This window comes from Phalangium opilio, unplaced genomic scaffold, assembly GCF_054372755.1.
Source record: "Phalangium opilio isolate 3A_F unplaced genomic scaffold, DU_Popi_V2 ptg000075l_1, whole genome shotgun sequence".
Lineage (NCBI taxonomy): Eukaryota > Metazoa > Arthropoda > Arachnida > Opiliones > Phalangiidae > Phalangium > Phalangium opilio.
This window is the reverse complement of record NW_028324184.1, coordinates 2,154,023-2,181,041: the sequence shown is the minus strand read 5'-3', so window position 1 is coordinate 2,181,041 and position 27,019 is coordinate 2,154,023. Positions and strand designations below refer to the sequence as shown.

General features: G+C 38.0%; 6 protein-coding genes across 7 annotated transcripts; 4 read left to right on the top strand and 2 right to left on the bottom strand.

Moving 5' to 3' along the window:
• Positions 1 to 2,208: 2,208 nt before the first annotated feature.
• LOC149658750 (uncharacterized) lies at positions 2,209 to 5,400 on the top strand. 2 transcript variants are annotated; one of them, XM_089844487.1, is made up of 5 exons: positions 2,209 to 2,830; positions 3,756 to 3,853; positions 3,983 to 4,076; positions 4,241 to 4,405; positions 5,064 to 5,400. In XM_089844487.1, the coding sequence occupies exons 1-5, from the start codon at positions 2,783 to 2,785 to the stop codon at positions 5,373 to 5,375; spliced, it is 717 nt and encodes a 238-aa protein (XP_089700613.1). In that variant the 5' UTR covers positions 2,209 to 2,782; the 3' UTR covers positions 5,376 to 5,400. The 2 variants fall into 2 exon arrangements, with proteins under 2 accessions (XP_089700613.1, XP_089700612.1); XM_089844486.1 differs by lacking the exon at positions 2,209 to 2,830 and having other exon boundaries at positions 3,315 to 3,853.
• Positions 5,401 to 6,059: 659 nt separating this feature from the next.
• LOC149658749 (uncharacterized) lies at positions 6,060 to 8,825 on the top strand. The gene is made up of 4 exons (XM_089844127.1): positions 6,060 to 6,143; positions 6,283 to 6,531; positions 7,257 to 7,546; positions 8,198 to 8,825. The coding sequence occupies exons 1-4, from the start codon at positions 6,060 to 6,062 to the stop codon at positions 8,439 to 8,441; spliced, it is 867 nt and encodes a 288-aa protein (XP_089700253.1). The 3' UTR covers positions 8,442 to 8,825.
• Positions 8,826 to 8,890: 65 nt separating this feature from the next.
• LOC149658748 (uncharacterized) lies at positions 8,891 to 11,764 on the top strand. The gene is made up of 4 exons (XM_089844385.1): positions 8,891 to 10,185; positions 10,441 to 10,538; positions 11,097 to 11,187; positions 11,254 to 11,764. The coding sequence occupies exons 1-4, from the start codon at positions 10,147 to 10,149 to the stop codon at positions 11,422 to 11,424; spliced, it is 399 nt and encodes a 132-aa protein (XP_089700511.1). The 5' UTR covers positions 8,891 to 10,146; the 3' UTR covers positions 11,425 to 11,764.
• Positions 11,765 to 12,200: 436 nt separating this feature from the next.
• LOC149658747 (uncharacterized) lies at positions 12,201 to 13,088 on the bottom strand. Its single transcript, XM_089844126.1, has one exon. It carries the CDS (start codon positions 13,086 to 13,088, stop codon positions 12,201 to 12,203), a length of 888 nt encoding a protein of 295 aa, XP_089700252.1.
• Positions 13,089 to 13,150: 62 nt separating this feature from the next.
• LOC149658746 (uncharacterized) lies at positions 13,151 to 15,685 on the bottom strand. Its single transcript, XM_089844125.1, has one exon. It carries the CDS (start codon positions 15,683 to 15,685, stop codon positions 13,151 to 13,153), a length of 2,535 nt encoding a protein of 844 aa, XP_089700251.1.
• A 3,376-nt stretch (positions 15,686 to 19,061) lies between these two features.
• Positions 19,062 to 25,839, top strand: LOC149658745 (uncharacterized). The gene is made up of 13 exons (XM_089844384.1): positions 19,062 to 19,139; positions 19,511 to 19,664; positions 19,827 to 20,273; positions 20,400 to 20,689; positions 21,252 to 21,560; positions 21,719 to 22,438; positions 22,498 to 22,595; positions 23,251 to 23,344; positions 23,415 to 23,579; positions 23,673 to 23,835; positions 24,184 to 24,398; positions 24,510 to 24,802; positions 24,934 to 25,839. Exons 6-13 carry the CDS (start codon positions 22,397 to 22,399, stop codon positions 25,142 to 25,144), a joined length of 1,281 nt encoding a protein of 426 aa, XP_089700510.1. The 5' UTR covers positions 19,062 to 19,139; positions 19,511 to 19,664; positions 19,827 to 20,273; positions 20,400 to 20,689; positions 21,252 to 21,560; positions 21,719 to 22,396; the 3' UTR covers positions 25,145 to 25,839.
• The last annotated feature ends 1,180 nt before the right edge of the window (positions 25,840 to 27,019 follow it).

Here is a 27,019-nt window from a genome sequence, read left to right as displayed (position 1 = left end):
AACGCGTTACCATTTGGAAAACAATAGAATAATTGAAAAGAGAGCGAAGAAGCTCGAGTTGAAACACTTCCAATTGGGATTTGTGTTTTTATCATCGTTCCTTATGATAACTTCATTCGTCTTAGGGTTTGAGATGCGTTTCCAAATACGCAGATCAAGGCGGAAGAAGAAAAAACTTTTGACACTCGTACAATACAAGTGCGGCGATAAAAGCTAGGGTGAAAGCTATATATTTATAGCTAATACCTGCAGTCACATGCTAGCCAATAAATTTGTCTATAGGTCTGAAATAAATTAAAGGGTGTGTTCTTATGGTCAAACTGAATGGAAAGTGCCAAAGAACATGGATACATGGATGGGGTTTAAAGCATTTAGATACGGAGGTATGGGCTCCCCAAACAACGATTGTAGCATAAAACAAAGAAACAGTTACATATACGGAATAACTAGCTTTAATTTACCAGCGTACGCGCACTTGAAACCATTCAATAATATAGTTCTGTAAGATAAAGGTTCGTATAATTTCTTAGATTGTAGACTATTGAAAGCTATGCCTTAATCCACAAGTGTGACTACTTTCATGCTTTAGGGAGCAATGTTTTGGAGCCCATATCTTCGTAACCATTGTTGCATACTCCATGTTCTTTGAAATTTTCCACTCAGAAAAAACAGTGAAATTTATGTAACACTTATCAGATACACCCTGTTAGTGAAATAACAGTTTAACACTATCCAAGAACGACATTTGTGCGCTAATATGGTACCGCATAGCTTTGTTTGTTTAATTTCTCTTTGTTGAATCAAAAACGGATTTATCCGTTGTTGGTTGAAGATACAAAACTATATATACAGAAGTATTTTATTAATCAATCAACTTCGTGTAAATATTATCAGCTTTGACCTGAGAAGCGGATAATGGAGAAAAACAATTTCCCATCAATCAATACGTTCTGAATCAAGCTATTTTGACACTAGGGAGTTAAAAAGTTCTTTCGAATTTTTTTCCTCCACAAAACACTGTCTAGTCTCAGTTGCAAAAACTAAAACTGAACCAAAAACCATTTCTGGTGATCTTATCGACGTAGTAGGGTAAATATTGATATTGTTAACATTCTAAATGTAGGCCAAATCTATAATTTAATTAGCATGTTGTAGGTTCTGGTTATAAATTAGCAAACTATTATGAGAGGTATACTTTATGGGCGCTGAAGGAGGTTGTTTGTACAAATTTAGTAATTAATAGTTTACTTTTACAGTTATTGAAGCACGAGAAAATAAATTTATTGATATCTAAACACTAACTAGTAGCGCAAATAATCGGATGAAACAGTAAAAGTGAATGTACGTTCATGTAGTTGTACTTCAGGGAGTATATAATCGCGTAGAAAGACCTCCAAGGCAAGGGTTGGAGAGCTTAGGGCGAATTTCAAGCATTAAATGTAATGAAATCGCGAAAGCTTTTATGGAATTCCTTTTTTAATTTAAGATATTCAACGATCCTGTGATCCGAGCTAATTGAGTTCAAAAATTCACCTTATCAGGAGTTCATAATAACCCGAAGTACGAAACAGGTTAAAAAGCCCGTAACAACAAAGTTTCGCCGTAAAGCTCAGCGGATTCATACACCGCTTAACTCCCAAAGAAATAGTTACCCCATTTTTTAGCGCCCCACGTTCATTAACTTACACACTTCCGCTTTAGCACTATTTTTATCTTGTGATTTTGGGAGCGAAAATGGCTCACGTCTGCTTCTGTCGGAACGGTGTAAATTAAGCCTTGGCTAAGAAGTTGGCTTTTGCGCTTTTTAGTCGGGGTTTCTAGTTTTCTACAAAACATTTAAACGATCGTCAATGATGTTTTGTTGTGATATGTGTGAGTGAGAATTCCGTGGTTAAATTAAAACGGTTTGGACAAATTTATTCCCAATATCTTTAATATAAGAATTGCAACGTGGTTCTACGTCCACCATATCGCCATTTTTCTTTTCGACGGAGATCCCAGCCAACGGAGGTTTTGGAACGAAAACCAAGGAGCATAGATACCACTACGATATACTGTAAGGCTGTATGTCCATAAACAGGCTAATCCTTTCTATGCGCAACGACAGAATCTTGTTGTTCGCGATTTTTACCATTAGCTCTATGGCCAGTTTCATACTTCCCCCCGAAGGGGGGTTATTATGAACTCCTGACCTTATATAATTTCTAATTCAGAACTAAACACTTTTCATGCATGCAGCTCAGAATATAAAGTAATTTTTTTTAAATATAAACCATTATCATTCGAATTTTAACTTATTTTCAATTTAGCGTAATAATTGGCCAAAAATATTTTATGAAATAACCAATAAATGCAGTCAATTCCGGGGAAAAGTACTAGCTCTAAGAAGCAACTGGCTTAACCATCCAGTATACCATGTCCTTGGAAAGTGCGACTAAAATCAATATGTTAATGTTCTTTTCTATTGCATTTTCTTCGTGTAAAGTTTCATCAGAGACATCGCGTTCTGCTTCAGAAAAAGTAAATAAAATTGATGAGACATTTCAAATTAAACATGGTTCTTTCGAAATACGGCTGAGTAGCTGTGAACTACGCGTGCGTACTCATGTTCGTAAAACATTTTCACCCGTACCGAATCACGCGACTGGCGTCATATCAGTTCAGATCTATTGAAACTTGGAAAAGGACATATTATTTTTCAATTCCTGCCATTTTGGATTTTAGGAGCAATTTTATCTAGGACTAATTACGTCAAAAATAGGAATTCAGTTCATTTCTGTTGATGATGACGAAGAAGGAAACGCCTTTTCTAAGATACTGTTCTACTGAAGTACGTATTAAAGCTAATCCGTTGTTTTAGAGGCAATATGTCGAAAGTTAATGGTAAAGAGATATGAGAGAGAGGGTATCTTAAAGGCCGACTTCCAGCGAAAAGGGTTCTAGCGAACTGAAAACCAAGCATCTAGACTAACAATGAAGCGACCGTGCCGATTTTCGAAGCCCCGCTGGGTCAAAAGTTGGAAGGGCTCTCGCTAACTGAAAGCCGTGCAATGTGGTTCTAGCGAACTGAAGATGAACAATAGAAATCCCTTTAAATTTATTTCCTCTGGAATTTTTGCTTTCCCCTGAAGGAAATTCTCTATTGTGTATCTTCAATTCGCTAGAACCACATTGCACGGCTTTCAGTTAGCTAGAACCCTTCCATCTTTTACCCCAGCGGGGATTCGAAAATCGGCACGGTCGCTCCATTGTTAGTCGCGATGCTCGGTTTTCAGTTCCCTAGAACTCTTTTCGATGGAAGTCGGCCTTTAAGCTCTTTTGGCTAGTAAACAGAGTGTAAAATTGAAGTAAACGTTGTCGACAATAATATCATCTTGATACTTGTTATATCATTTAATCACACGACAAATTTAAAACACTCGCAATTTCTATTCTAACACTTCTACAGCTATTCTAAGTATTCTACCGCTATAAAATTATTCGAAATATGGTATTATTAGTAAGACGATTCAATTAACTTCTATGTATTATAAATGTATACCTATGATGACTTTGATATTGTTATTGCTCTTATTTTGACAGCAGCAATCTATAGAAAGTTATTTGTTCATTTAATTAGTTTTCCCTTCAATCAGAATTTATAGGAGAAACAAGAGGTAACTTATTGCTATGCAGGCAAAATAAGTCAATTTCTTTATCTAATGACCAAATCATATGCATTACCATCTCTAATATTTATTTCACATCTTGTACAGGTTCCGTTATGGGGTGAATATAAGGGAACGTATCCTGTGAAAGTTGATGGTATTGTGAAATTAGTTGTGGATTCTACAATTTCAAAATTCTCCCAAAAGTAAATTATCAAAGTTCTATAATTCCAAAATACTTCAGTGAAATCAGCATTTCATAGAAGACGCTTTAGGTTTTAGTTCTTTGGTCAATAAAGCAACCTTAACTAGGTTTTTCTCATACGTTTTTGCAGTTACACTGGGACACTCACTGAAAATGACATGGACTACGGAGAGATTTACGAAGATGGTAACGCTACAGGTGTACTTGGAATTTTAGCAAGAGGTGTATGTTGACCATTACCCCGAAAGGTATAAGATACAATTTTCTTTCTGATATTCGAAGTTTACACAAAAATATTTATTTTTCCATGTGCTTCATCGAATAAAAAGATGAAAATTCTATCGCTTGTCTTTCCTTTAGTTAGTTACTGAATCAATTGCCATTCCAGGAAGCCGATTTAGGATTCACTTTATCTGAACCATCTCACACCAATATAAAGCAAGTGGAATTTACTAACATTGTAGTTGAAGACGAATGGATGGTACTTAGTTCAGCTCAATCGGTCAAGTACGAATCTAAATCTATGGCTTTCATCAGTGTCTTTGACCGAACAGTAAGAATAAGTTTTTAAATACTTGTGAGCTCGTATGGGGAATGTCAAGTTGGATGAAAAAAAAAAACCTTCATTGACTTTAAATGCGACAATGACGAATGATTTTAAAAATCATATTAGGTTCAGATTTTAAGGAAAATTTGAAATAAAGACCTCCGACCAATCGCGTAACGCCCTGCCTTTTAGTTAACAAAATTCTCGTGGCACGCTCCACGTCTCGCGCCGCGATTGTCGCATCGCGCGCAAATTTTATCAAATCACGTGATAAATTTCATTCAACACGGAACGTGCCACGAGAATTTTGTTAATAAAAAGGCAGGGCGTTACGTGATTGGTCGGAGGTCCTTGTTTAAAATTATTCGCATGAAATTTCAAACTAATTGTAATTTTAAAATCAATCGGTGTTATTTTCTGGATGCTTCACTATGCAGATTGGTAGAAGAATCGATAAAAAAATCACTTCATTTTTTCTTCATCCTCCCTTTAAACAGTGCGAACTATATAATGGGAAATTGAGGATAAACTAGACTCCAAAAGACGATTTTTTTTAATAGTTTCTGTAAATTCAGACTCGCATCTCTACACAAATACTGCTCCCTCGTGATATAGTTTATGAACAGTCCATATTAAGGTTAATAACATTTCCATGTTTTAATAGACATGGATTACTATCGGTTGCGCTATGGTTTTTATTTCGATTGCGTGGATGTTTATGGATACCTTATATTGGAAGTTTAAAATTCCAAAGGAAAAACCTAGAAAATTTCCAAGAAATTTCTATTGCTATCTCTTTTCAACCACGGCTATTTGTTTCAATCAAGGTCTGATTCAGCCGAGTACACGCAATTTGAAACCATTTAAATTTTTTTTAGTATCCATAGTGTCAAAGCTTCTTTTCCTAACGATTCCTCGTCAATTGTCTGAATGTATTGAACTTCAAACAAAAATAATTACCATTAGGCCTACATGATATCAGGAGTTCATAATAACCCCCCTTCGGGTTATTATGAACTCCTGATGATATTAAAATATAACAGGGTTAGCATACATAAAAAATATCGTCTCGTAATTTAAACAGCAGAGATTTTGATTAAATTTTCGGATTGAAAATAAATACGAAATTGCTGCTACGCCAACAGTACCAACGGGCAGTTAGAAAAGGGATTTAATATATGGATTTCTTCAACTTCGAATCTTTAACAGGTCATTTCCCGCTTGAATTTAAGACAAGCTATGTAGAAACAGACATCCTGACGTCATGCATAGTTTATTTGAACTTGAAAATCACGCGATATCGACGTAGCACCAAAACATCCAAAACATTCGAATAACCAATGAGACGCGAGAAAAGAGGAGCCGGCAGTTTAACAAAGTTTTAAGCCCTTGCCCTTACCTTCAGTGAGATATCAGTATATGGTCTCTGGGCCCTTAAACATTCCAAGTAAATGAAATCCATGTATTCCTGTCAGTACAGAGAAGTCCCGTTCGCGAGAAATTGTTCATTTTCTTTCAGTACGATTATAAATGGTTTCACTATGTAGTATGAAGTCTTGTAAAGTCAGGGATAGATTTAATTTTAGAAGTAGGAATGGAGAACAGAGTAATGTGGGCGTGCGTCATAGTCCCGGACCCCTTTCCACGGGACGTGGGGGGTATGAAAGAAGAGGCGGGTCATAGCGATAGAGGTAAAGAGGAATTACGTAGTTTTCGCCGTCTCCATCAGCAACGTCATCAAAACGTAGTTTAAGTGAGGCAATTTCAACTTTTCGTTACGTCTTGGAGGGAGGGGCTATGAGTCGGACTGAAGTAAATACTAACCGTTCTCCATACTACTTCTAAAATTAAATCTATCCCTGGTAAAGTTTATCAATTTTAAGCTGTGGTCGATTATTAATTTACAAACTTTGATAGGCGAATCTAGTTCCGTTTACTGGGGAACCAGAACAATTATAACAACATGGGTTATCGCTTGCTTCATAATAGTACAGTGTATATCTGGTGGAATACTGGCTAGACTAACGTTACCACCGAAAGGTCAATTTATTGACCGCTTGGAAGATATACTCAAACATCCAAATCTTCCTATTTTCATTGTGAATAATACCGTCCCTGCTCATTTCTTCGAGGTAAGACATTGTATCAGAAATACATGAACATGTATTTCTGCTATTGCGGATAACGCGTAATCATCTTAGCACTGTAAAGAGTAGTGTTTTTTTTTTGAAGAGTTACGCGTAATCACATTAGAACAGTCAAAGATTCAGACTTGTACACCGATTACGCTGAGTGACTGACCCCTCGCAAATACTTTTTATTACCTCTCCGAGTGTGTGTCTGTCACCGCCTTAGCAGTTGGAAAATCGGAGTAGACGTGTTCGCAGAAAGCAATTTTTGGCTTCTACTCCCATTGTTAGGATTAAGAATAAATAAATGTACGCGGCGATTGGCTAGGGTTACGAGAAACGTCTATAGCCTCCCAATGGCAGGGCTTCCACAAAAGGTTCACGTAATTGCGGGTGTTCTAATCATTTATTGAGAATCAGTTGCGTTATAACCCTAAATTTTCAAAAATTGTTAAAGAGGCATACACTTGAATTCAAGCGTCAACAATAGCTCTGATTAAAATGATGTTAGGAATAAAGTTTCTTAAAACGATTTAACTAGAATAAAGGTATATTAAAGACGATTAAAATAATTAATATCAACTATATTTATTTAAGAAAAACCTCTTAATTGCGTCTCGACTCGGAGAGGTATATTTTGGTTTCCCAACTTGATTGTATTTCTGCGCTTGTATTTAAGGATTATTTTCAGTTTTAATATGTCAAAAACATTGTGGGTATTTTTTCAGAGACCTGCTGGAGAAGTAAGTGAGAAGGTTCAGAATCAAATTAAAAAACACAACATGATAGTAAAACCAGGAGAAATTTTTATACTTCAACTTCTAGAGGACTTACAACATAACAGATTAACTACATTCCTTCCTAAAGACGTTATAATGGAAGGAATAGAATTATTGGAAATTTGGGATGATTTCGAAAATGAGATTCATATTTCACGGGAATCCGTGTTTAAAACTATCGCAGCGTTCCCAATGAGGAAGAATGGGAACCCAATCATCTCGGGGATTTTCAAGAAACTGTAATTTTTACAATCTTTTTACAAGAAGAAATATACCTATAAGAAGGCATAAACGGGCCAGATATTAGGCTTCTACTCTTGCGCTCGTGTCAGTAGACAAGTAAACCCCACCCCTTTCATTTTCGTCATAGATCTGCGTTTTACCATTGGATTCTGCGGGAATAGGTCATACAGACGCGAATGACATATTTCTAACTAGAGAAACAAACAGGGGCAAAGTAAACGGGAAATGGAGGCTGCCTACCCCCCCCCCGGTGCTGAAACGGAACGGGAATTGTTTTTAATTGCCATTAACAAGTTAGTTAAAGATTCTGAACTGAGTTGCTGGATTTGGAATATGTGTCCCTACAGGAAAACCATTCTATAATTATTTCTAAATCGAACCAAGCGTACTATCCTTATGATTTCGTGAGTTCCAAAAATCAAAAACCAAGGCTTAACGAAAACGTAAAAGAGATAGAAGTGGAAAACATTGAATAAGATAAAATATTAAGCCCGCTTCGTTTCCGTCCCCCACCTATGAAGAGGGGATTGTCGACTATCATGCGAGCACCAGAGGCGAATTTAAGGCTTCTTATATGTATATTTCTTCTTGGTTTTTATCAATCATTTCTGGGACTCTTACTAATTTGATAATTTTAATTTTTTAAGGACACAAAATTTGTTCGAAACCGGAATTATATTTTACGAGCGGTCAAAGATTCAATTTAAAACCCAGTATCATTTGGGAGAATATAGAAAAGATGAAAAGCATGAAATTACGCTTAACTTCACACACTTACAATTTCCTTTTTTGTTTATTTCACTCTCTCTCTTTATAACGTTGTTTGTATTAGCGTTTGAAGTTCGCTGTTGTTGTACCAGCGGATATTGTTTTTGTCTTTTTAAAGTTTAAGGCTCATTCAGCGGGAAAAAAATCATGACGGAAAACTGGCGTTCGACTGTTAAAACTTTTGTATACGCCAAGAGCCGGCGGAAATTTGACTGCGGAACCTTGAATGCAATCACATTGCACTGAGCACCTGACCCTGTAGTTACAAAATGACCGACCTTTTCGACTCTGTTATACATTATTAACGTATTATTTCTTATACAAATCGCATTAAAATGCTTTGAAAAAATAATTCCGAGTTCGAGAGTGAAATTTTATAAAAACAGCGGTCCCTTGTGTGGGCCCTCGAGCTCAAACTTAGAGACATCTTACAAAAACGTCCGTCAATTGGTGGAAAAGGCCGTGTTTAACTAATAAAATAAAACTTAATACAAATTCCGTAGAGCTCCGCGTGTAATTTTACAGTTGAACTCCATTCCACCGTCAAAGAGGAGAGAGAGAGGGAGATAGAAACGCGCTTTATAAAATCCGGCGAAAAATGGGAAAATAGGGGGTAGTAAAAACAATTTTCGGTACGTTTAGTTTTAGGACGCACATCCTTTGCGCATGAAGGATTGACTTCTTCGCCTTATCTCTGCCATCCCCTACGTCAACTGTGCGCGAGAAAGCAGCGCTCAGGCACCGCGGTGTACCGTAGATTTACCCCCGTTTTCACCACGCATGGATCACGGCTGCCTATACTGATTCTCTCTCCCTCTTTCTCATCTCTTTGCCAACGTGATTTTCCGCTGAGTGAGAATTAAGCTTTAAGGGACATCAAGCTTGTCCGTTGTTTTTCGTAGAGATAACGCGATGTTGAAAATTGTCGTAGTTCAATAACTTTATTCAGGAATACAATCAGCTAATTGGAAGAAAAGTGTCCCCATATCTCTCCCACGTTAATTTCAATGCGGTTTTTTTGTGACGGGTTTGAGAACTATCCACGCAATTTCATTGGTTGGTGTGAAGGAAGCTTTAACCCACATATTGACATTTGGTCCCGAAGATGCAAAATAACTAATTAAAGTATCTTGTTTTGTCGTTGCATTACCAAGGCAACTATTTAAGAAACCTTTAACTTGCAATTTTTAAAATACTTTAGGCACCAACTCTCCTAGAACGTTACATAATTAAAAGTTATGGCAAGAAAAAAAATCCATTTATGACAAATTAAAGAATTCAATGCTATGCTAGATTGTTCTGTAAAAAAAATAAACAGAACTCTTACGAACAATAGAAAGTTTCTAGCTATTATTGTTTGAGTAAAAATAAATAGCATGATTCAGTAACCGTTATCGGGTTCTGGTTTAATACTATATTTGTAATGGTTTTTTTCAAAATATATCACGTGTAGAGTGGTTTTATATTTGTATAGTCTACCCTAATGCATTTTTACAACTAGATTATGACAAAAAGCCTATAATCGAGAATAAAGATTGGACATATCGATCCGTTTCCGTGACCAGTAAGCCTGGCGGTGGGTTTCAAGCTTAGTTGAAATTGCGAAGAGTCAATGAGTGAGTTAGTGGATTTCAAGTATAGACTTGAACCAACTTATAAGATTTGCTTCAAACGGCCCCGTACCACATTTAAAAGATTCAAACTAAATATGTAGCTATAATTATTATGACACACATATTCAGTGGGTTTTGTTACGTATATGCGTAATTAGCGTAATTAAAATTATTAAAGATTTAAAGTTAATTGATTACTGATATTGTCATTTAAAATGAACCAAACACAAATATTAACCTACGTCGCTGCAGATGTAAGTGATATTAACAATTACGTTTCCTAATTTTTTTGTTTCTATAATTTACCTAAACTATAAAACCATATTTTTTTTTGGATATTTTAACTAAGATGTAATGTTGTCCTTGGTCCATTTCCGGTTTTTCTCAACATTTCATTATTTTTAGTCCAAAATTATTTATATCACTCCTAACTTTTAGAGCTTTTCGGCGATTTGAACTAACTATATGTAATCTTCAAATGAATAATCGATTTTGGTAATTTCTTATAGATTATGCTATTTGGGATGTACGAGGAAGCCTCGCTTGTAAAAGTGGACGGGCATATAAAACTGGTGGTCGAATCAATTATATCCAAAATAAACTTAAAGTAATAAAACAAAATACAACATATCTGAAAAATTAAAGTAAAATTAAATTTAACCCGCATGGTTTGGTATAGCTTCTTCGAATAATTCAGCATATCCATAAAGTTGTCGCAAAAGAATTAATTTATTATGCCTTAAATCGTTCTGAACTTTTAAAATAAATGTTTCCATTTATTATAGGGTTTGAATAAAACCATAGAATTTCCACTAAAAACCCATTTAATAAAACCCATCACTAAAACCTTGATTCAATTTTAAAAAATATAAATTCTAAAATACTTTCTGTATAATTATAGTTAAAGATATTTATTGTTTCAACTTCAAAAGCATTGTTTAATAATATTTCTTATTTTTATGAAACAATTGAAGATTTTTACTTTGAAGCAGTGACCTTTGAATAACAATTACCACATTTCACACGACTGCCAAATATTAAAAAAAAACCTGGTAAAACCCAATAAAATCCGTTGGGTAGGGTTTTCTCGAACCCTGAATAATTATTTTGAAATATTCAGACACTACAGTGTTTTAATAATTATTTGACCTTTATTAACTATTAGCTATACGGGAATACTAATGGATATGATGGACCTGTGGGAAATTTACGGTCCCGGAAACTCTACTGGTGTTCTTGGCGTTCTAGCCAGAGCGGTAGGCTAAATGTGTTCTTTTCGAAAGAAGATTTAGTTAAGTTTCATTTACAAGTATATTTTCTAGGAAGCCGATATCGCTTTTAATCTTATAGCAGCATCTGTAATAAACGTTAATTATTTGGACTGTAGTAACGTGATTAATGACGACGAATGGATTATTATTAGTTCGAATCAAGCGGTGGACTTCGAATCGGAAGCTGTGACGGAATGTTCAAAGATGGGAGAACTAAAGTGAATTAATTCTCGGCTGATTTGGGAGAGCTATAAAAGAATGCCTACCGACTGAAAAATAGGTATTCTAGGTTCGATTTTGAATCTACGTGTGAAGAAGGTCTTAAATAAAAACTAAACTGACTAAATTAAATATGAAAAATGGGAAAACTGATTTAACTTTAATTGCAACTAAGTCATAAAATAAAACAAAAGAAAACAAAACAAAACTTATCTACTCAAAGATGGTCCAGAGTGGCGTGGCTCTAACTGGGGAACTTTCTCTAAAGGGGCCCACGTGGGGCATAGTCACGGTAAGGAGAGAAAGTTCCGTGGTCCGCATTCCAGGTCGCAAAAAGGAGAAAGAGCAACTAATAAAGGGTTTTTGGCCCTTTTATACAAAAAATCTCAAATATTTCCACTCTGGCCACCAGTAGTACGAAAACGAGAGGAGCGCTGGGTTTTTGGTAACGTAGCCAGCGTCCTCGCTTCTTCGCTTACACAAAAGGGGTAAAGCCCGTACGCAAGTAAAAGCGAAAACAAGATTTTTCTCTAGGCTTAAGGCCCAAGTTGAAAACACTTATGAATAGTCAAAAATCTTACATGAATATCTTACATGAATATTTGAAGAAACTAACACATGAATATATAAACTTAATAATTTCTCAACACAAACTCCCCGCCTTGAACTAGTTTAGTTCAAATTAAAATGTTCATTAGAGTACTTAATATTAATGTTCGTCGAGTTCAAGAAAATATAGAAGCTTGATTGGTCTGCGCATCTCTGTTCCATCTGGTAATTTAAGTATACAGGATCTTACTTGGCCGTCCCGACCCATCTGGGCTTCCTTTACTCTTTGCTAGCTTCCATAGAAGCCTGGGCGTGCGAGGTTCCTCTATGAGAACAACATCTCCATCTTTTAGGGTTCTCGTTGGTCTGACCTTGGTTTGGTGGTGCGCTGACCGTAGGTCCAAAAGGTAATCGGCCTTCCATCGTCTCCAGAATTGATCCAATAAGGTCTGGCGGTACTTAAGGCGTTTCGTCAGATCTTTTCTCGTAGATGGTTGGATTACGCTAGTTGGAAACGATTGCGAAGGCAAAGACGTCAACCTTCCTCCAACTAGAAAGTGCGCTGGCGTAAGCGGCGCGGGCTCATCGGCTTCATTATAGACAAATGACAGCGGTCGCGAATTGACTATGGCTTCCGCTTCGGTTAAAACGGTTTCTATTTCCTCGTATGTCAGACGCGATGTACCGAGCACTTTGCGTAGCGCGTTTTTCGTCGATTTAACCATACGTTCCCAAAAGCCTCCTACCCAGGGGGCTCGCTCCGTTATGAAAGTCCATTTTATCCTATGCTCCGCCGCGAAATTTTGTACTTCTGGACTTCTGACCGTCTTCGCGAGAATTTTTAAATCTTCATTGGCGCGCTTGAATGTTTTCGCGTTGTCAGAAAACACGTGGCGCACGATTCCGCGACGCGAAATAAAACGTCTAAATGCTAATAAAAAGTTTTCGGTAGTTAAATCTGAAACTAATTCGAGGTGAACTGCGCGGGTTACCGTGCACGTAAAAAGGGCTATATAACTTTTTGTTCCCGACTTGGTATATAGCGGACCCGCGTAATCTAATCCGCACGTTTCGAAGGGCGGTGTTCTCGTGACCCGGTCTGCCGGGAGAGAAGCCATGGTTGCTACCGAGGGTTTGGCGCAAAATCTCTTGCCCTTGTAACAATTGTTAATAGTTTTCTTTACCAACTGACGGGCCTTCGGTATTCAAAAACGTTCTCTAACTCTACTATTGTTTCGTTTGCGCCTCCGTGCATGATTCGGTTGTGGGCTCCTCGAACGATGAGTTCTGACAGCTGATGTTTCGATGACAGAAGCCAAGGATGCTTCGCCTCGTATGAGAATTTGGTTTGGTCTAATCGTCCGCCTATGCGAAGTAATCCGTACGGATCTAAAAAGGGGCTTAACGTGTAGATTTTCGAATTAACTGATATTCTGTCACCCTTTTTAAGGGAAGCCACTTCTTCGGGAAAGCTATTCCCTTGGGCGTTCTTGATGAGGGTGTGCTCTGCTTGTGTTATCTCCTCCGCTGACAGTTCGCCTTTCTTAAGGTTCTGAGGTTTTCTGCAGTTATGGATGAAACGGTGAACCCATGCAACTGTACGATTCAACCTTGAGTGATTGCTGAATCGGTTAAGGTCCAAGAGTGTATCTTCTGTTCCCTCACTAGCTACTAGTATGGCAATGGCATCTTTCGAGACGCTTCTCCTCTCTTCCTCCAGGGCCTCGCTTGGGGTTTCTCTTAAGTCTAGGGGCTGGGCCTGATTTTGATACTCTTGACGGAGCCATGGGGATCCAAACCACCATAGCTTGCTTTCTACCAGCTCCCTCATCTTGATACCTCTGGAAGGGAGGTCCGCCGGATTGGTGTCTCCCCTGCAATGCTTCCATAATTGCGGGTCTGTCAGCTCTTGAATTTCTCGGACGCGGTTGCTGACAAACGGCTTCCATCTTGAGGCGGATCCCTTGATCCATTGCAACGTGATGGTCGAGTCGGACCAAAGATGTATGCTAGTGGGCTTATTAGTAAGTGTTTTGCTTACGTGGGTGACTAAACGTGCACCAATGACGGCGGCCATGAGTTCCAAGCGAGGGATGGTTAACTTCTTAATGGGTGCGACTCGGGTTTTAGAGGTGACGAGGCACGTGGTAACTTTCCCCGCGGAATCTTCGTAACGTAGGTAAACGGTAGCGGCGTACGCTTTCTCGCTAGCATCTACGAAACTGTGCAGTTGTCTTGAGATGATCTCCTTGGTGCTGGCTTCTCTGTAGTAGAAACGTGGAATCTTCAATTCTTTAATCTCAGTCAATTCTTCACACCAACTGTCAAATTGGGAGGCCAGGTCTTGCGGAAGCTCGTCGTCCCATGTTAATCCTCGTTCCCACAGTACTTGGAACATCATCTTGCCTCGTATTGTGTAAGGGGCGAGTAGACCCAAGGGGTCATAGATCCTCGCTACGGCCTGGATGAGTCCCCTCTTGGTCATTGTGGGACTGCTAAAATACTGCAAAAGTGGCTGTGAATCATAATTAAGGAGGTCTTTACCAGCGTCCCAAGACATCCCCAAAATCTTCAGAGGGGTGTCGTTCTCCAAGTTTTGCTGCTGTAGGCCGTTCTGCTGCCATAATTCCCTTAATTCAACAGAATTAGTGTTCCATTTTCGGAGGTGCATCCCTCCCTCTAGCAGGACATCCGCTGTGCTTTTCGATAACTCGAGTGCTTTCTCTACGTCATCTTCGCCTCCCAATAGATCGTCAACATACAGCTGTTGGTCTATCAATCGCTTGACTTCTGGCTTGGCTTCTTCATATTTTTTGACGTGGTGTCTTACAGTGAACGCCAATAGGCAGGGGCTCGCGGTTACCCCGAAAGGGACTCGTTTAATCCGGTAGGTACGGAGTTTGAATGGCGTTTCTACTTCGTTAACATTTATCCATAAGAACCGAACGCAGTCTTGATCTTCTTCTTTTAGCGCGATTTGCAGAAAAGCCTTTTGTATATCGGCTGTAAACGCGATCTCTTTTTCTCGGAAGCGAAGGAGGATGTCTATAATTTCCGCGTTCAAATTCGGCCCTGACTCCATGCAATCGTTAAGGGATGGTCGCCCAGCTGGGTGCGACGACGCATCGTGTACTACTCTAAGGGGGGTCGAACTTGATTCTCGTAGAATGTGACGGTGGGGGAGGTAAAAATAAGCCTTTTCTGAGTCTCTATCTTCGTTCTCTGGCACGAGCTCTATGACGCCTTCTTGCAGTTGGTCTTTAATAACTTTGTTATATTCGTTTAACAGAAGTGGTTCTTGTTCTAACTTAGATAGCAGTCTCATTGTTCTAGTCTTGGCGTTAGCTAGGTTGTCCCCTAATTCAGATTTCTTCTCGTTCCATGGGAACCCTATCTTATATCGCCCGTCATGGAATTCTATCATGGATTCTAATTGCTCTAGTACTTCATTCTCAGAAAGGGACTCTTTTCTCGAGTCATTAATCCCTAGGGTTTCAATATCCCAAAAACTTTGTAACTGCTCTGATACAGGGTCTAATTCCGGAACTGTGGCTAACATTACTGCTACTGAGTTAACGCTAACAGTGGCGGGACCTCGTGTAGCGGTTCTTCCGTGTACCACCCAACCCAGTCGGGTTTCCATAGCGGCTAAAGATTTTCCTAGCATTTCTGTTCTGCCTGTTACGACTTCCCAAAAGTAGTCTGCCCCTATCATGATGTCAATTGAAGACCTTTATCTAATTTCTACATTAACTTTGGGGTCATCTGCCATGAGTAGACCTCTTCTATTCATTTCTTTCGCTATTATCTGGCTAGGAACTGCGAATACGGCGCCATTGACCTCGGGGGTTTCTAATGCGATGACTCTAACGGTGACCTTCGGGTCATGAATGCTAATCATATCTACTTGAATCTTTCTTCTAGTCGAATAAATGGGAGTCTCGCTCTCAAAGGGGAATATTTCGAGGGTTTCTTCGCCTACTACTGGCAGCTGTAATTTTTTCGAGAGTTCAGCGTTGATAAAGGTGCGATGGCTCGCCCCGTCTAAGAGGCAAGGGTAACGGTTACTCCCCCCTCCTTTCACTAAAGCTTGAGCGGTTTTCAAGAATATTTCCCCTCTCTGGTTTTCGTGCGTTATTGTTGACAATGCTGCCGTATTTTCTACAGGTGGGGGTGGGGGATTCTCTCGACTTGTTTCTTCGCGCGCCCTCTCTCTCGCTAAGCTACCGGTATTTTCTTGACCTTCGAAACACAACGTGTGGTGGTGTCTTTTGTTACACTTTTTACAGTTCTTTATTCTGGCTCTACAGAACTTAGCCCGGTGATGCTCGCGTAAACAAATGAAGCATCTTCTTTTTCTTTGAATAATGTCTCTTCTTTCCTCGGGGGTAAAATGTTTGCATTCATTCGTGCTATGGGAGGAGTTTTCGCAAAAGATGCATATTCTATCCGAAACGACCGTGTTTAGGGCTGCCGCGGTTGAGGGGTGCTTCGGTTCTCTCGCGAACCCCGATCTTGAGCTAAGCCTATCTGGGGGGGCTCGTTCGTTTGCCATCGTGGTTGTTTGGGACGTGAAAGCTCTTTCCATACTGGCTATTTCTCGGCTGAGGAAATTTAAAAAGTCACGTGCCGTCCACTTGTTTTGAGATCCTATCATTCTCGTAAACATCAATGCCGTTTCTTTTGGGACTAGCTTTATCAAAACTGGGCATAAAAGGGCACCGAAGGTATCGAGCGCGATTCCAACTGACTCTAAACTACGTATTTCGATTTCACAAGTGTCGTGTAGTTTTCTAAGGGCGCTTACATCATGTGCCTTCCTAACTGGTGTTAAATTTATTAAATTGTACATGTGGTTATCGATGATTACGTCTTCCTGCCCGTAACGGTTTTTCAAATTCCTAATGGCTGTCTCGTAATTTGGTACCGTATTTGTTAGTCCTTTAATAGATAGGGCAGCTTCGCCTTCTAAGTACGATTTGAGATAACTGAACTTCTCAATGTTATCTAATTGTGGGCTAAGGTGGATCGTTGTCTCATACACGCTCCAAAAATTCTGCCATTCCATAATGTCCCCGGAAAATCGTTTAATTTCTAATTTTGGTAGCCTGACTGATGGGGCCCACCTAGCTGGCCTTTCGCCTTGTCTCTCTCCACCATTAAAGGTCGGCTCGCGTTCTATTCGTCCACGGGCTATCTCCCCGCCGGTCGGCTCCTCGAATCTTTCGGACGCCGTCGAATCGGCCTGCGATACTACCGAGTTTCTACGGCTACGTCGTTCTTTGTTCATTTCCTTTGTATGGAATTCTACCCTAGTCTTAAATTCTAGAATTGCTGCTCGGTATTTTTGTACTTCCTCTATTTCTATCTCGTAATTTTCTTCATCTAACTCAAGAACCAATGGCTCTATCATGTTGTCTAATTCTGCTAGTTCTTCGCCTTTGATGGTTAGCTGTTGTAAGCTAATTACTAATGTCTCTTCGTCTAAAAGTTCCTCGTTAAGGTGGTTCTTGATAGAACCGATTATTCTCGTAACTGCCGCGCGGAAAACTTTGCGCTTTCTTTTGTGTGCCACTAAAGGGGTTGCTGATGTCGCCATATTGTTAATTTAGTCCACGAAAGTCTCTATTTAAACAAATTTGCACTGATCACACGCGATTCCCGGGTTTCGGCACCATAAAATGTGACGGAATGTTCAAAGATGGGAGAACTAAAGTGAATTAATTCTCGGCTGATTTGGGAGAGCTATAAAAGAATGCCTACCGACTGAAAAATAGGTATTCTAGGTTCGATTTTGAATCTACGTGTGAAGAAGGTCTTAAATAAAAACTAAACTGACTAAATTAAATATGAAAAATGGGAAAACTGATTTAACTTTAATTGCAACTAAGTCATAAAATAAAACAAAAGAAAACAAAACAAAACTTATCTACTCAAAGATGGTCCAGAGTGGCGTGGCTCTAACTGGGGAACTTTCTCTAAAGGGGCCCACGTGGGGCATAGTCACGGTAAGGAGAGAAAGTTCCGTGGTCCGCATTCCAGGTCGCAAAAAGGAGAAAGAGCAACAAATAAAGGGTTTTTGGCCCTTTTATACAAAAAATCTCAAATATTTCCACTCTGGCCACCAGTAGTACGAAAACGAGAGGAGCGCTGGGTTTTTGGTAACGTAGCCAGCGTCCTCGCTTCTTCGCTTACACAAAAGGGGTAAAGCCCGTACGCAAGTAAAAGCGAAAACAAGATTTTTCTCTAGGCTTAAGGCCCAAGTTGAAAACACTTATGAATAGTCAAAAATCTTACATGAATATCTTACATGAATATTTAAAGAAACTAACACATGAATATATAAACTTAATAATTTCTCAACAGAAGCTTTCACATTTTTTACTGTCCTTGACCATAAAGAGAGATTTCGTCTTATTATGTCTTATATTTAGTTGTATGATGCGCGTATTCCCGTCGTCTGGGTCAGATCGAGTGAAAAGTGTCGAAGAACATGTGGTCTAAAACATATAGTTTCGGAGGTTCGGCTCTCCAAACAATGGCTCCTTAACCATTTGGAGAAAGATATTACAACTTGCCCATCTTGGTCAGACAATTTCATTAGTCTCCGATCTAAGAACGTCAATGAGCCTATATCTAGCAGAAGTCTATTTTTTTAAAGGTAGAAATTTGCCTAAGCTGGAACTGTAGAAGTTGTTCAAAGTGTAATATCACAAGTGTGGACATTTTGAACAATACTTCTAAATAACAACGTTAACTTGGTAGTGATAAAAGATTCATTAACTGTAAACTTTTTGCGTTGTTACACTTTGAACTACTTTTACACTTTAACATTACTTAGGCACACTTCTACCTTTAAACGTACTCTTCCGCTTGTAAACGTTCTTAGTTTGGAGGCTATTGAAATGGTCTAAACAAGATGGACAGTTGATATGACTTACTTCTCATGTGTGCCAATTTCTTTGTTTTAGGGGCCAATGTTTGGGAGACCCTACCTTCGTAACTAAATGTTCTCTTACACTTTTCACTCAGTCTGACCCAATGAACACCCTGTATAATTCAAAACTCTGTGTGACTGTCAGACTGACTGACAGACAGAGTGATAATAAAGGGCCAACCCAATCCGCTTTACTTAGAGAACTGAAATTTCGCAAGGACGTTACTCTAAGGTAATCGGCGCGCACTAAGAAAGACTTTTCAACTCCGTCGCCATCTTGCAAAACGGCGGCCTGAAATCTAATAAAAATCTCTATATAAAATATCTCCGTGTATTTCAATCGGTGCCTTAAATAATTGGTAAATTGGTTGCCTATATCTCATAGGACTTTATGGCTATTGGGTTACGATTTGCCGCCACCTTTTAAAATGTCGGCCCGAATTGTAAAAAATATTTTTTCATGGACTAAAGTCCGCGCTTTTCAACTGATTGCACTATGTTCCCAATATCCTGCCTCATGAACTTTGTCAGAAACCCATAATCATCCTTATTATATAGATTTGTTATTAATTGACAATTTATTTTTTGACTATGTTTTTTTAGACATGGCTATTGCTCGCGATATCACTGATACTTCTTTCAATATCATGGTCATATCTCGACATCGCTTATTCAAAACTGTCTTCAAAGAATCAAAACCCATTCACTAAACTACACCACAAACTATTTTTTACATTCTCAATATTTGTTTCTCAAAGTAAGTATAGTACCATATTACCCATGTTTTCAATCCATGTTAAATGAAGTTAAAGTATATTTTGTACGCTATGTCGCGATTTGCCAAAAATGTCACAATCGCTTAAGGCCTAACACAATTATGACGATATGCTGTAGTTAAAAATAATTCTTTAATTTTAAGGTACAATTTTGTCGGAAGTCTCAGCTATTAGAGTGGCTTTGTTTTTTTGGATCACGACATGTCTCATAGTTATTAACTGTATATCTGGCAGTATTCTGGCAAAGATTACGCTACCACCGACAAGTCATTTTATCGAGACATTGGAGGACATTCTAGAGTATCCACATATACCCATTTATATACCGAAAAATACAGCTCCGGATAAATATTTCAGGGTATGGTCGCTAGCGTCACAAAATCATAAATGTATTTCCCATCATGTTTTCGAGAAATTTCTGCGGAGAGAAACTGATCACAGGAAAGTTTCTCGCAAGGGTTTTGAAAACTTTCAAGCAAAATAGTGAATCGTGGCTATTGCGCATAGTATAGCATCGAGGTGGACAAAACGTTTTGAAATATGTCACTGCATGTGAAACGCAATTGATAAATAAATACTTTTTTAGGAAGGTACGCATTTTTGTCGCGTAAACCATATTCAGTGACACATGTATAATTGATATACAAGTCTAATGCGCTGAGCTAAATTGCAATGACTATTTTTTGATTTAATGATATTATTTCTCAAAATAACAGATTCCGGTGACCGAAGTCCAGAAAAATGTCTTGGCCCAAATAAAGAGACACAAAACGATGGCCGACGCTTCAGGCTCAAACTTTCTTGAAGTGATCGACAACATTGCTGAAAACAAGATCATTTCATTTATTCACAAAAAGAGCGTGCTTCATATCTTGAAATATCTTAACTTATACGACGAATTTGGGCCGGAAATTCACATTTCAAGTAAACCAGTTTTAACCACGTACGGAGTTTTCCCAATGAAAAGAAATGGAACACATCGTATTTCAAGAGTCTTCAAAAAAACGTATATTCGAAATTTCATTTCACTAATATATAGAATAGAAAATCAAACTATCAATCCGCATCCCCCGACATATGGCTCTGGTTAAAGCTTTGTCCACATTGAGTTTGATCTAGCTTGTTTTTGCCTTTATCTATTCGCATCTTTGCAACAGATCACGAAAAATATCTGTACTATTGTTCTGAGAGCCAGTGAAATTTGAGCGATCATTGCGTTGTCCAAAAGAGGAAAACCAAACTACTCGACACCCTGAATAACCCCACCCTTCCTCTCGTCTGTGATTGGTGCTTTCTCGCGAAGGCGCGAAATTCTAGGCCTAAACCCACAGTATAAGCACTGAAATTCTATTCTGAAAGTTTAATACAGTCACCCTGACTCAACCTTTCCGAATTCTGTGCCAAGCTCATTCAAGATATTTTCCCAAACAAAGCTGTGCACTGTTTACTGGGCACGGGTGTCAATCCCTAATTTATCCAGTGTTAGAGTCGTACACTCCTTGGATTGATTTTCTATTAGCATTTAATCTAATTGCTATGGTCATTTCATTTTCCTTTTAATATGACAGAGTACAGAATTTGTATGAAACGGGAATAATATTTTACGAGGAAAAGCTAGACTTGTGGAAAAGTGAAATGCTCTTGGCAGCGAACAAACGAATTCCAATGACGGATCAGAAACTCAGCTTGAAACATTATCTATTTGGCGTCATCTTTCTAGTGATATCGCAAAGTTTGTCTTCACTCTTCTTTCTTATTGAGAGGACACGGAAACAAGCTGTTAATGTACCGTCACTTGTTACTGAAAAAACCGATGTATAATGTTTACAAGTTGGGAAACCAAAATAAACCTCTCCGAGTCGAGACTCAATTAAGAGGTTTTCTCTTAAATAATTAAATATAATTGATATTAATTATTTTAATCGTCACAAATTTAACTGAATTATAGTTAAATTGTTTTAAGAAACTATTTCTAAAATCATTTTAAACGTATCTATTGTTGACGTTTCAATTCAAGAGTATGCCTTTTCAACAGTTTTTGGAAATAAATGATAAGAAAACTCGCAAATGCGTGAACCCTTAGTGGAAGCTCAGCCATTGGAGGCTAGACGTTTCTCGTAACCCTAACCGATCGCCGCGTAAATGTTAACCCTAACTATGATAAAGGAACACGTTTGATCCGATTTCATAACTGCGAACTTGGTGACAGACACAGACACACACACAGACACGTCCAGTGTAATACCTCTCCGTGACGTCATCGTCACTCGGAGAGGTAAAAAAGGATCGCAATAAAAAGTTTCCACTTCGCCTTTACTATGCGTGGTACTATAGTTAGTAACCGGTTTATTGTAACCCCCCAAGTATTTGGTATCGTTATAGATAAAAGTAAATTTTATTGATCAAACATTCAAATCATATACTCTAGGGAGAGCTAAAGTTATTTTCACTAGCTTTGGTTGACGTAGGGCCGAAACAAAATTAGCTAGAATATATTATTGAACAACCATCGCAACCATGGTAGCAGCGTTATAGAAGAAAAAAGCCACGCTAGTTAGATCTCCAATTTTCGAAAACAAACCTATACCATAATTGAGTTTGCCAGCGTCACGAAAACAACTGCTCAATTATTCGACAATAACCGAAACAGTAAAAAAACGTATTGCATTTTCTAACTCATATCTCCAAAGTTCACACAAAAACAAGAAGCAGCATGACCAACATAGAGAATTTACTAACTTACTGTTCCACAAATGCAAGACACTTTCAAACTTAATTATTTGAGATTCAAAATTAACTTGGGTTGATGTATAGGTTCTAGTAATGGGAGTGTATGAAGAAATTTCACCTGTGAAAGTGAACGGCTTCATACAGTTTCCAGTTGAAACTGTAATCAAGAAAATTAATCTAAAGTAAATTCATAGTAACTCTACGATTCTCAATAATTAACTACTTAAATTAAATGAAAGGATCAAGATAGAATTACCTCTTTTTATTTGATAAAACATACAAAATAATAATTAATTCAATTCTGTCTATCAAGCAGAAAGAAGAAAGGATAAAGAATTCTATTGGACAACAAGTATCACGTGAAATATATTTTCCGTGTCGTCCAATAGAATTCTTAACCCCAACGCAATCTGTTACAAATTGTGACTTAACCTTAATTGCTCAAATCTTGAAAGCAAAAGTGGACAGGAGTCAAAATCTCCATGCATATAACGGATGATCTGTGGCAACAAGTCGTTCCAGCATCCTCTGCGTTTCGGTACGGAAACGTCGAGGATGCCCCTTGTGTCTTAAAAAGGAAGCTAGTTCTCATGCAAATACAAAGGTACTTTATGGTAACACTTAGCAATCGCCTACCAAAGGGTAGAGACGTGAGCAAGGAACACTGGGAAACTTTCATTGCCGCACATGGCCCCCAACAAACTTCTCCTTCAAGGGCACGTATAGTTCCAATTTGAAATATAATACGTTCTTTCGAACAAAACCAAGAGAATTATATCGTTGTCCTTACACTTAATAACTGGCGAATATTTTTTGTATACACGACTGTATTGACAGTTACACAGGAGTCTTAAATGCCGATGACTTTGATTATGGAGACGTTTATGGACCTGGAAACGCAACCGGAGTTCTTGGAATACTTATCAGAGGGGTAAGCGTTTACCAATTGCTCTCCAGAATCATTGAAATGATTTAACATCATACATTTTTTCGCTATTTAGGAAGCTGATGTTGGTTTTATATTAAAAGGACCCACAGTTGTAAACTATAACTACATCGAATTTACAAATGTTGTGGCTGTCGACGAATGGGTTTTAATTAGCTCACAGCTGGCCGTGGAGTTCGAATCGAAGGCTTTCTCTCTGTTCACCGTATTTGACACCATGGTAAGACTTACTTCTTATTTTATCAAAGGATCTTGTAGATTCAAGAAATTTGTAAAACTGTAATATTTAAAAATGTAGTTATGTTATTTCCAGACTTGGACTATAATGGTAATTGCCCTACTCCTCTTTCCAGTCATAAGGTCTTTCTTAGATTTAGCATTTTCGAGAATGAAGAATCCAGAGAAGATAAATCTGCGTCCAAAACAGATATTTTACAAAAATGCATTTTCGTCTCAAGCAATTTTCTTTTCTCAAGGTTGATAATTTTAATTAATATTGTCTCTAACATATAGAAATAAAATATTTTAGCGAATAACACTGAAATTAAACGTAGTGGTGTTAGAAACTTTGATGGGAATACTTTTCTAGTAAACTGAATTTTTAATTTAACAAATAATGTTGAAGGGGCTGTCCGGACCATGGGACAGAGAGCTTAGCATAACGGGTGGTTAAAAAGGAGAGGGGGTACGTCAGCCCCTTTAAGATCGCTTAAGCCTAGAATACTGAGGTAAAAATGTGTTAGTATAGATCAATAAACAAACTAAAAACTCAGAAAGTTAGACCCAAACAATACTGTTGTCCATAGTCTTTATTTCTATTTCAGCAACTGCACTTTCGACAGTGTCTGCTACCAGATTGGCATTAATTTCGTGTATATTAGCTTGTTACGTCTTGTCTCAATGCTTATCGGGCAGTATTCTATCCAAGCTAACTCTCCCACCCAAGGGACGTTACATTGAGGATCTAGAGGGCATTCTCAGATACCCGAATCTACCATTTTATATTGTCAAAAATTCTGCTTCTGAAACCTTTTTCAAGGTAAGTAAGGCTTATGAAAATTATTCAAAATCTATTACGTATTTTAAGATCTGGTAGAAATTCATTCCAAACGACTTATGCTTATTTTTACATCTATCAACTTTCATACAGAATGCTGTGGAAGGATTACCGAGGAAAGTGTTTAAAGAAAACATAGAAAGATATAATTCAATTAAAGCTGCGGCACACACAAACGTTTTCGAGGTACTAGAAGCCTTAATCAACAATTACGTAACTTCATCATTTGCCATGACTGCAATACTAGAAGCTACGCCATTACTCGACATGTGCGAGACATTTGAGCTTAAACTTCATTTATCTCGTGAACCAGTCCATTCTTCTCTTTTGGCATTTCCCATGAAAAAGAATGGAAACCCCTACATCGCACGTGTTTTCAAGCAAACGTGAGTTACTCTATTATATTAAATATTAATTGGAATGTGTATCCAATTCTATGGTGGCGGGCGATTTATTACCACTTGACATTTGTGTCCCCTTTTATTTATCTCGCTATCACGCCTTTCTTCTATTTTAGTATCCAGAGAATGTACGAAACTAGCATATTATTCCGTGATCGTGACTTTAACCTCTGGTTAACTGAACTATGTCTTGCGCAATACAGATCAATTGCAGAGAATGAAGTGAAGTTAGAGTTGAAGAATATTCTGGTTGGATTGATTTTTCTCTTTGTATTTCACACTTTAGCCTTCGTGTTGTTAGCACTTGAACTCTACATACACTATTGAAAGAACTGTGAATGTGAAACTACCAACCTACACCAATCGTTTTTACTGATATTGTTTTAAATGAAGTTTGATAAAATCATTCCTTAAGAATTGTTATTAAAATAAGCTAAACCTTAATAAATGAATTCCAACCCATTTATTTAAATTTCGCAGTATCAATTAAATATGATCTAACCCAACTATTTTTGTGTTAATTTTCATTTGACAGAAGCTTGTGATCGTTGTTAATCATTCACATATCAATAAATAAATAAAATTTCAAACTGACTAATAATATTTGTAATAAAAAGAATATACGGGTTGTTCCTGATAGGTCTGGCACAAATTAAGGGGGATGTTCTTTGTTCGATTTTGAGTTGAGAATGTTCTATGAAATTTTTACGTCTGGGCCATTGTTTTTAAGCTAAAATTGGGGTATTTTATGGATGTCTCTTAAATTTAATTAAACAAACTGAGAGACAATGATTTATAATTTAATTAAGGGGTCATTATCCCTAAAACACTCAAATAATAACTCGAAAACAGTGGCACGAACAGCAAAATTTCATAGAACATTTTCGACTCAAAATCGCCCAAAGAACATCCCCTTAATCGATGCCCGACTTGCCAGAAACACCATGTATATGTACTCCTGATTGTGCTAAATATTTTCTTTGTAATTTAAAGTATTAAAACCGTCGTACTTCAACTTAAAATAGACTGTTCTGTTTAGTATACGATTTGCCATTTCTCATTTTTTAATTTTACACGGAATTTTATTCCGGTAAAATTTAAGAAAGGGCACCAAACCCCTGTCCCTGTGCCGGACGCGTCCGCGAAACCGGTTTCGAAACGAACGCTTACGATGGGGGGAGAGAGAGAGAGAGGGAGCCGCGTCCACGAAACGAACGCTTACGATGAGAGAGAGAGAGAAAAAGAAAGTGTCCGGGGGGGAGAGAGATCGCTAGCGTACGCGATGGCGATACGCAGAGGGAGAGAGAGGAAAGAAAGGTAGTTTAAATCTCGCGGGCTTTTTTGAGTGAAGGAAAAACAAGATGATAATTTTCGTGCACTACTGCACTTTGTGCGCGTGATACATCAGATTATGCTGGATGGTTAGGTTAGGTTTCGTAAAATAGAAGGGACGGTTTACGGTCATAGTGATTTCTGGTTTAGGGGATCCAGGATTTTGTTTTAGATACATTATTTGATTCGTATGGTTTTTAAAAATTATACTTTAGTGGGGTGCACAATTTAGATTCATTAATATTATTTGAAATGTGACGTTATTAGAAATTAAGGGGATACACGATTGTGTTTCAGAAATGTTTTTAGTTGTATGATTTATTGGAGATCAACTATACGGGGGGTCACGTGAGCCGTGTAAAATTACTATTAAGGCCCAGCCCTTGGGCCATCTTGTTTACAGTTAATATAAACGAATGATTTATCAATTTCGACAACAAAACATGTTAAAATTCCCGCAAAATTTATTCTAAATATTTTCCAATTGAAATTAATAAGTGATTTGTTGCTTTCGCTTACTTAATTAAACTTTGATAATTGTAGCCCCTGTACTTAAGATCCTTGAACCGCGGGGGAGGGGGGCTAAAATCTTTTTCCATTCAAACCTTATTTCCGCGAGCTGGCGTTGCGGGCTCAGACAAAATTTCATTATTTATTTAATAGATGTAGGGGGTAAGTGATATTTATTATTTAACACTAACGAGAGTAAACGTTATAGCGGCAAAATAGCCTAGCTGGTTTCGATTTTAACTTTCCCAAAACAGAGCTTCTAAAAGTAAGTTTGTCACGAAATCCAATAGCGGCCGAACACATTTAAAAATTATTATATTTTCCACTCGGGTTCAAACAGAAGCAGGAAGCAAGATGCCC

What these genes read in the sequence shown, in the direction of transcription:
- LOC149658749 (XM_089844127.1), top strand. Translation starts at nt 6,060, where the DNA reads ATGAAAGAAGAGGCGGGTCATAGCGATAGAGGTAAAGAGGAATTACGT. An exon ending in TCCCTGCTCATTTCTTCGAG is followed by an intron (nt 6,532 to 7,256) that starts GTAAGACATTGT and finishes GTATTTTTTCAG; the next exon opens with AGACCTGCTGGAGAAGTAAG. An exon ending in TCGGGGATTTTCAAGAAACT is followed by an intron (nt 7,547 to 8,197) that starts GTAATTTTTACA and finishes TAATTTTTTAAG; the next exon opens with GACACAAAATTTGTTCGAAA.
- LOC149658745 (XM_089844384.1), top strand. Translation starts at nt 22,397, where the DNA reads ATGACCAACATAGAGAATTTACTAACTTACTGTTCCACAAAT. An exon ending in TAACTTACTGTTCCACAAAT is followed by an intron (nt 22,439 to 22,497) that starts GCAAGACACTTT and finishes GTTGATGTATAG; the next exon opens with GTTCTAGTAATGGGAGTGTA. An exon ending in GCACGTGTTTTCAAGCAAAC is followed by an intron (nt 24,803 to 24,933) that starts GTGAGTTACTCT and finishes CTTCTATTTTAG; the next exon opens with TATCCAGAGAATGTACGAAA.
- LOC149658750 (XM_089844486.1), top strand. Translation starts at nt 3,702, where the DNA reads ATGACCAAATCATATGCATTACCATCTCTAATATTTATTTCACATCTT. An exon ending in TTGGAATTTTAGCAAGAGGT is followed by an intron (nt 4,077 to 4,240) that starts GTATGTTGACCA and finishes TTGCCATTCCAG; the next exon opens with GAAGCCGATTTAGGATTCAC. An exon ending in TCAGTGTCTTTGACCGAACA is followed by an intron (nt 4,406 to 5,063) that starts GTAAGAATAAGT and finishes ATGTTTTAATAG; the next exon opens with ACATGGATTACTATCGGTTG.
- LOC149658747 (XM_089844126.1), bottom strand. Translation starts at nt 13,088, where the DNA reads ATGGCTTCTCTCCCGGCAGACCGGGTCACGAGAACACCGCCCTTCGAA.
- LOC149658748 (XM_089844385.1), top strand. Translation starts at nt 10,147, where the DNA reads ATGAACCAAACACAAATATTAACCTACGTCGCTGCAGAT. An exon ending in ATATCCAAAATAAACTTAAA is followed by an intron (nt 10,539 to 11,096) that starts GTAATAAAACAA and finishes ATTAACTATTAG; the next exon opens with CTATACGGGAATACTAATGG. An exon ending in TTGGCGTTCTAGCCAGAGCG is followed by an intron (nt 11,188 to 11,253) that starts GTAGGCTAAATG and finishes TATATTTTCTAG; the next exon opens with GAAGCCGATATCGCTTTTAA.
- LOC149658746 (XM_089844125.1), bottom strand. Translation starts at nt 15,685, where the DNA reads ATGATAGGGGCAGACTACTTTTGGGAAGTCGTAACAGGCAGAACAGAA.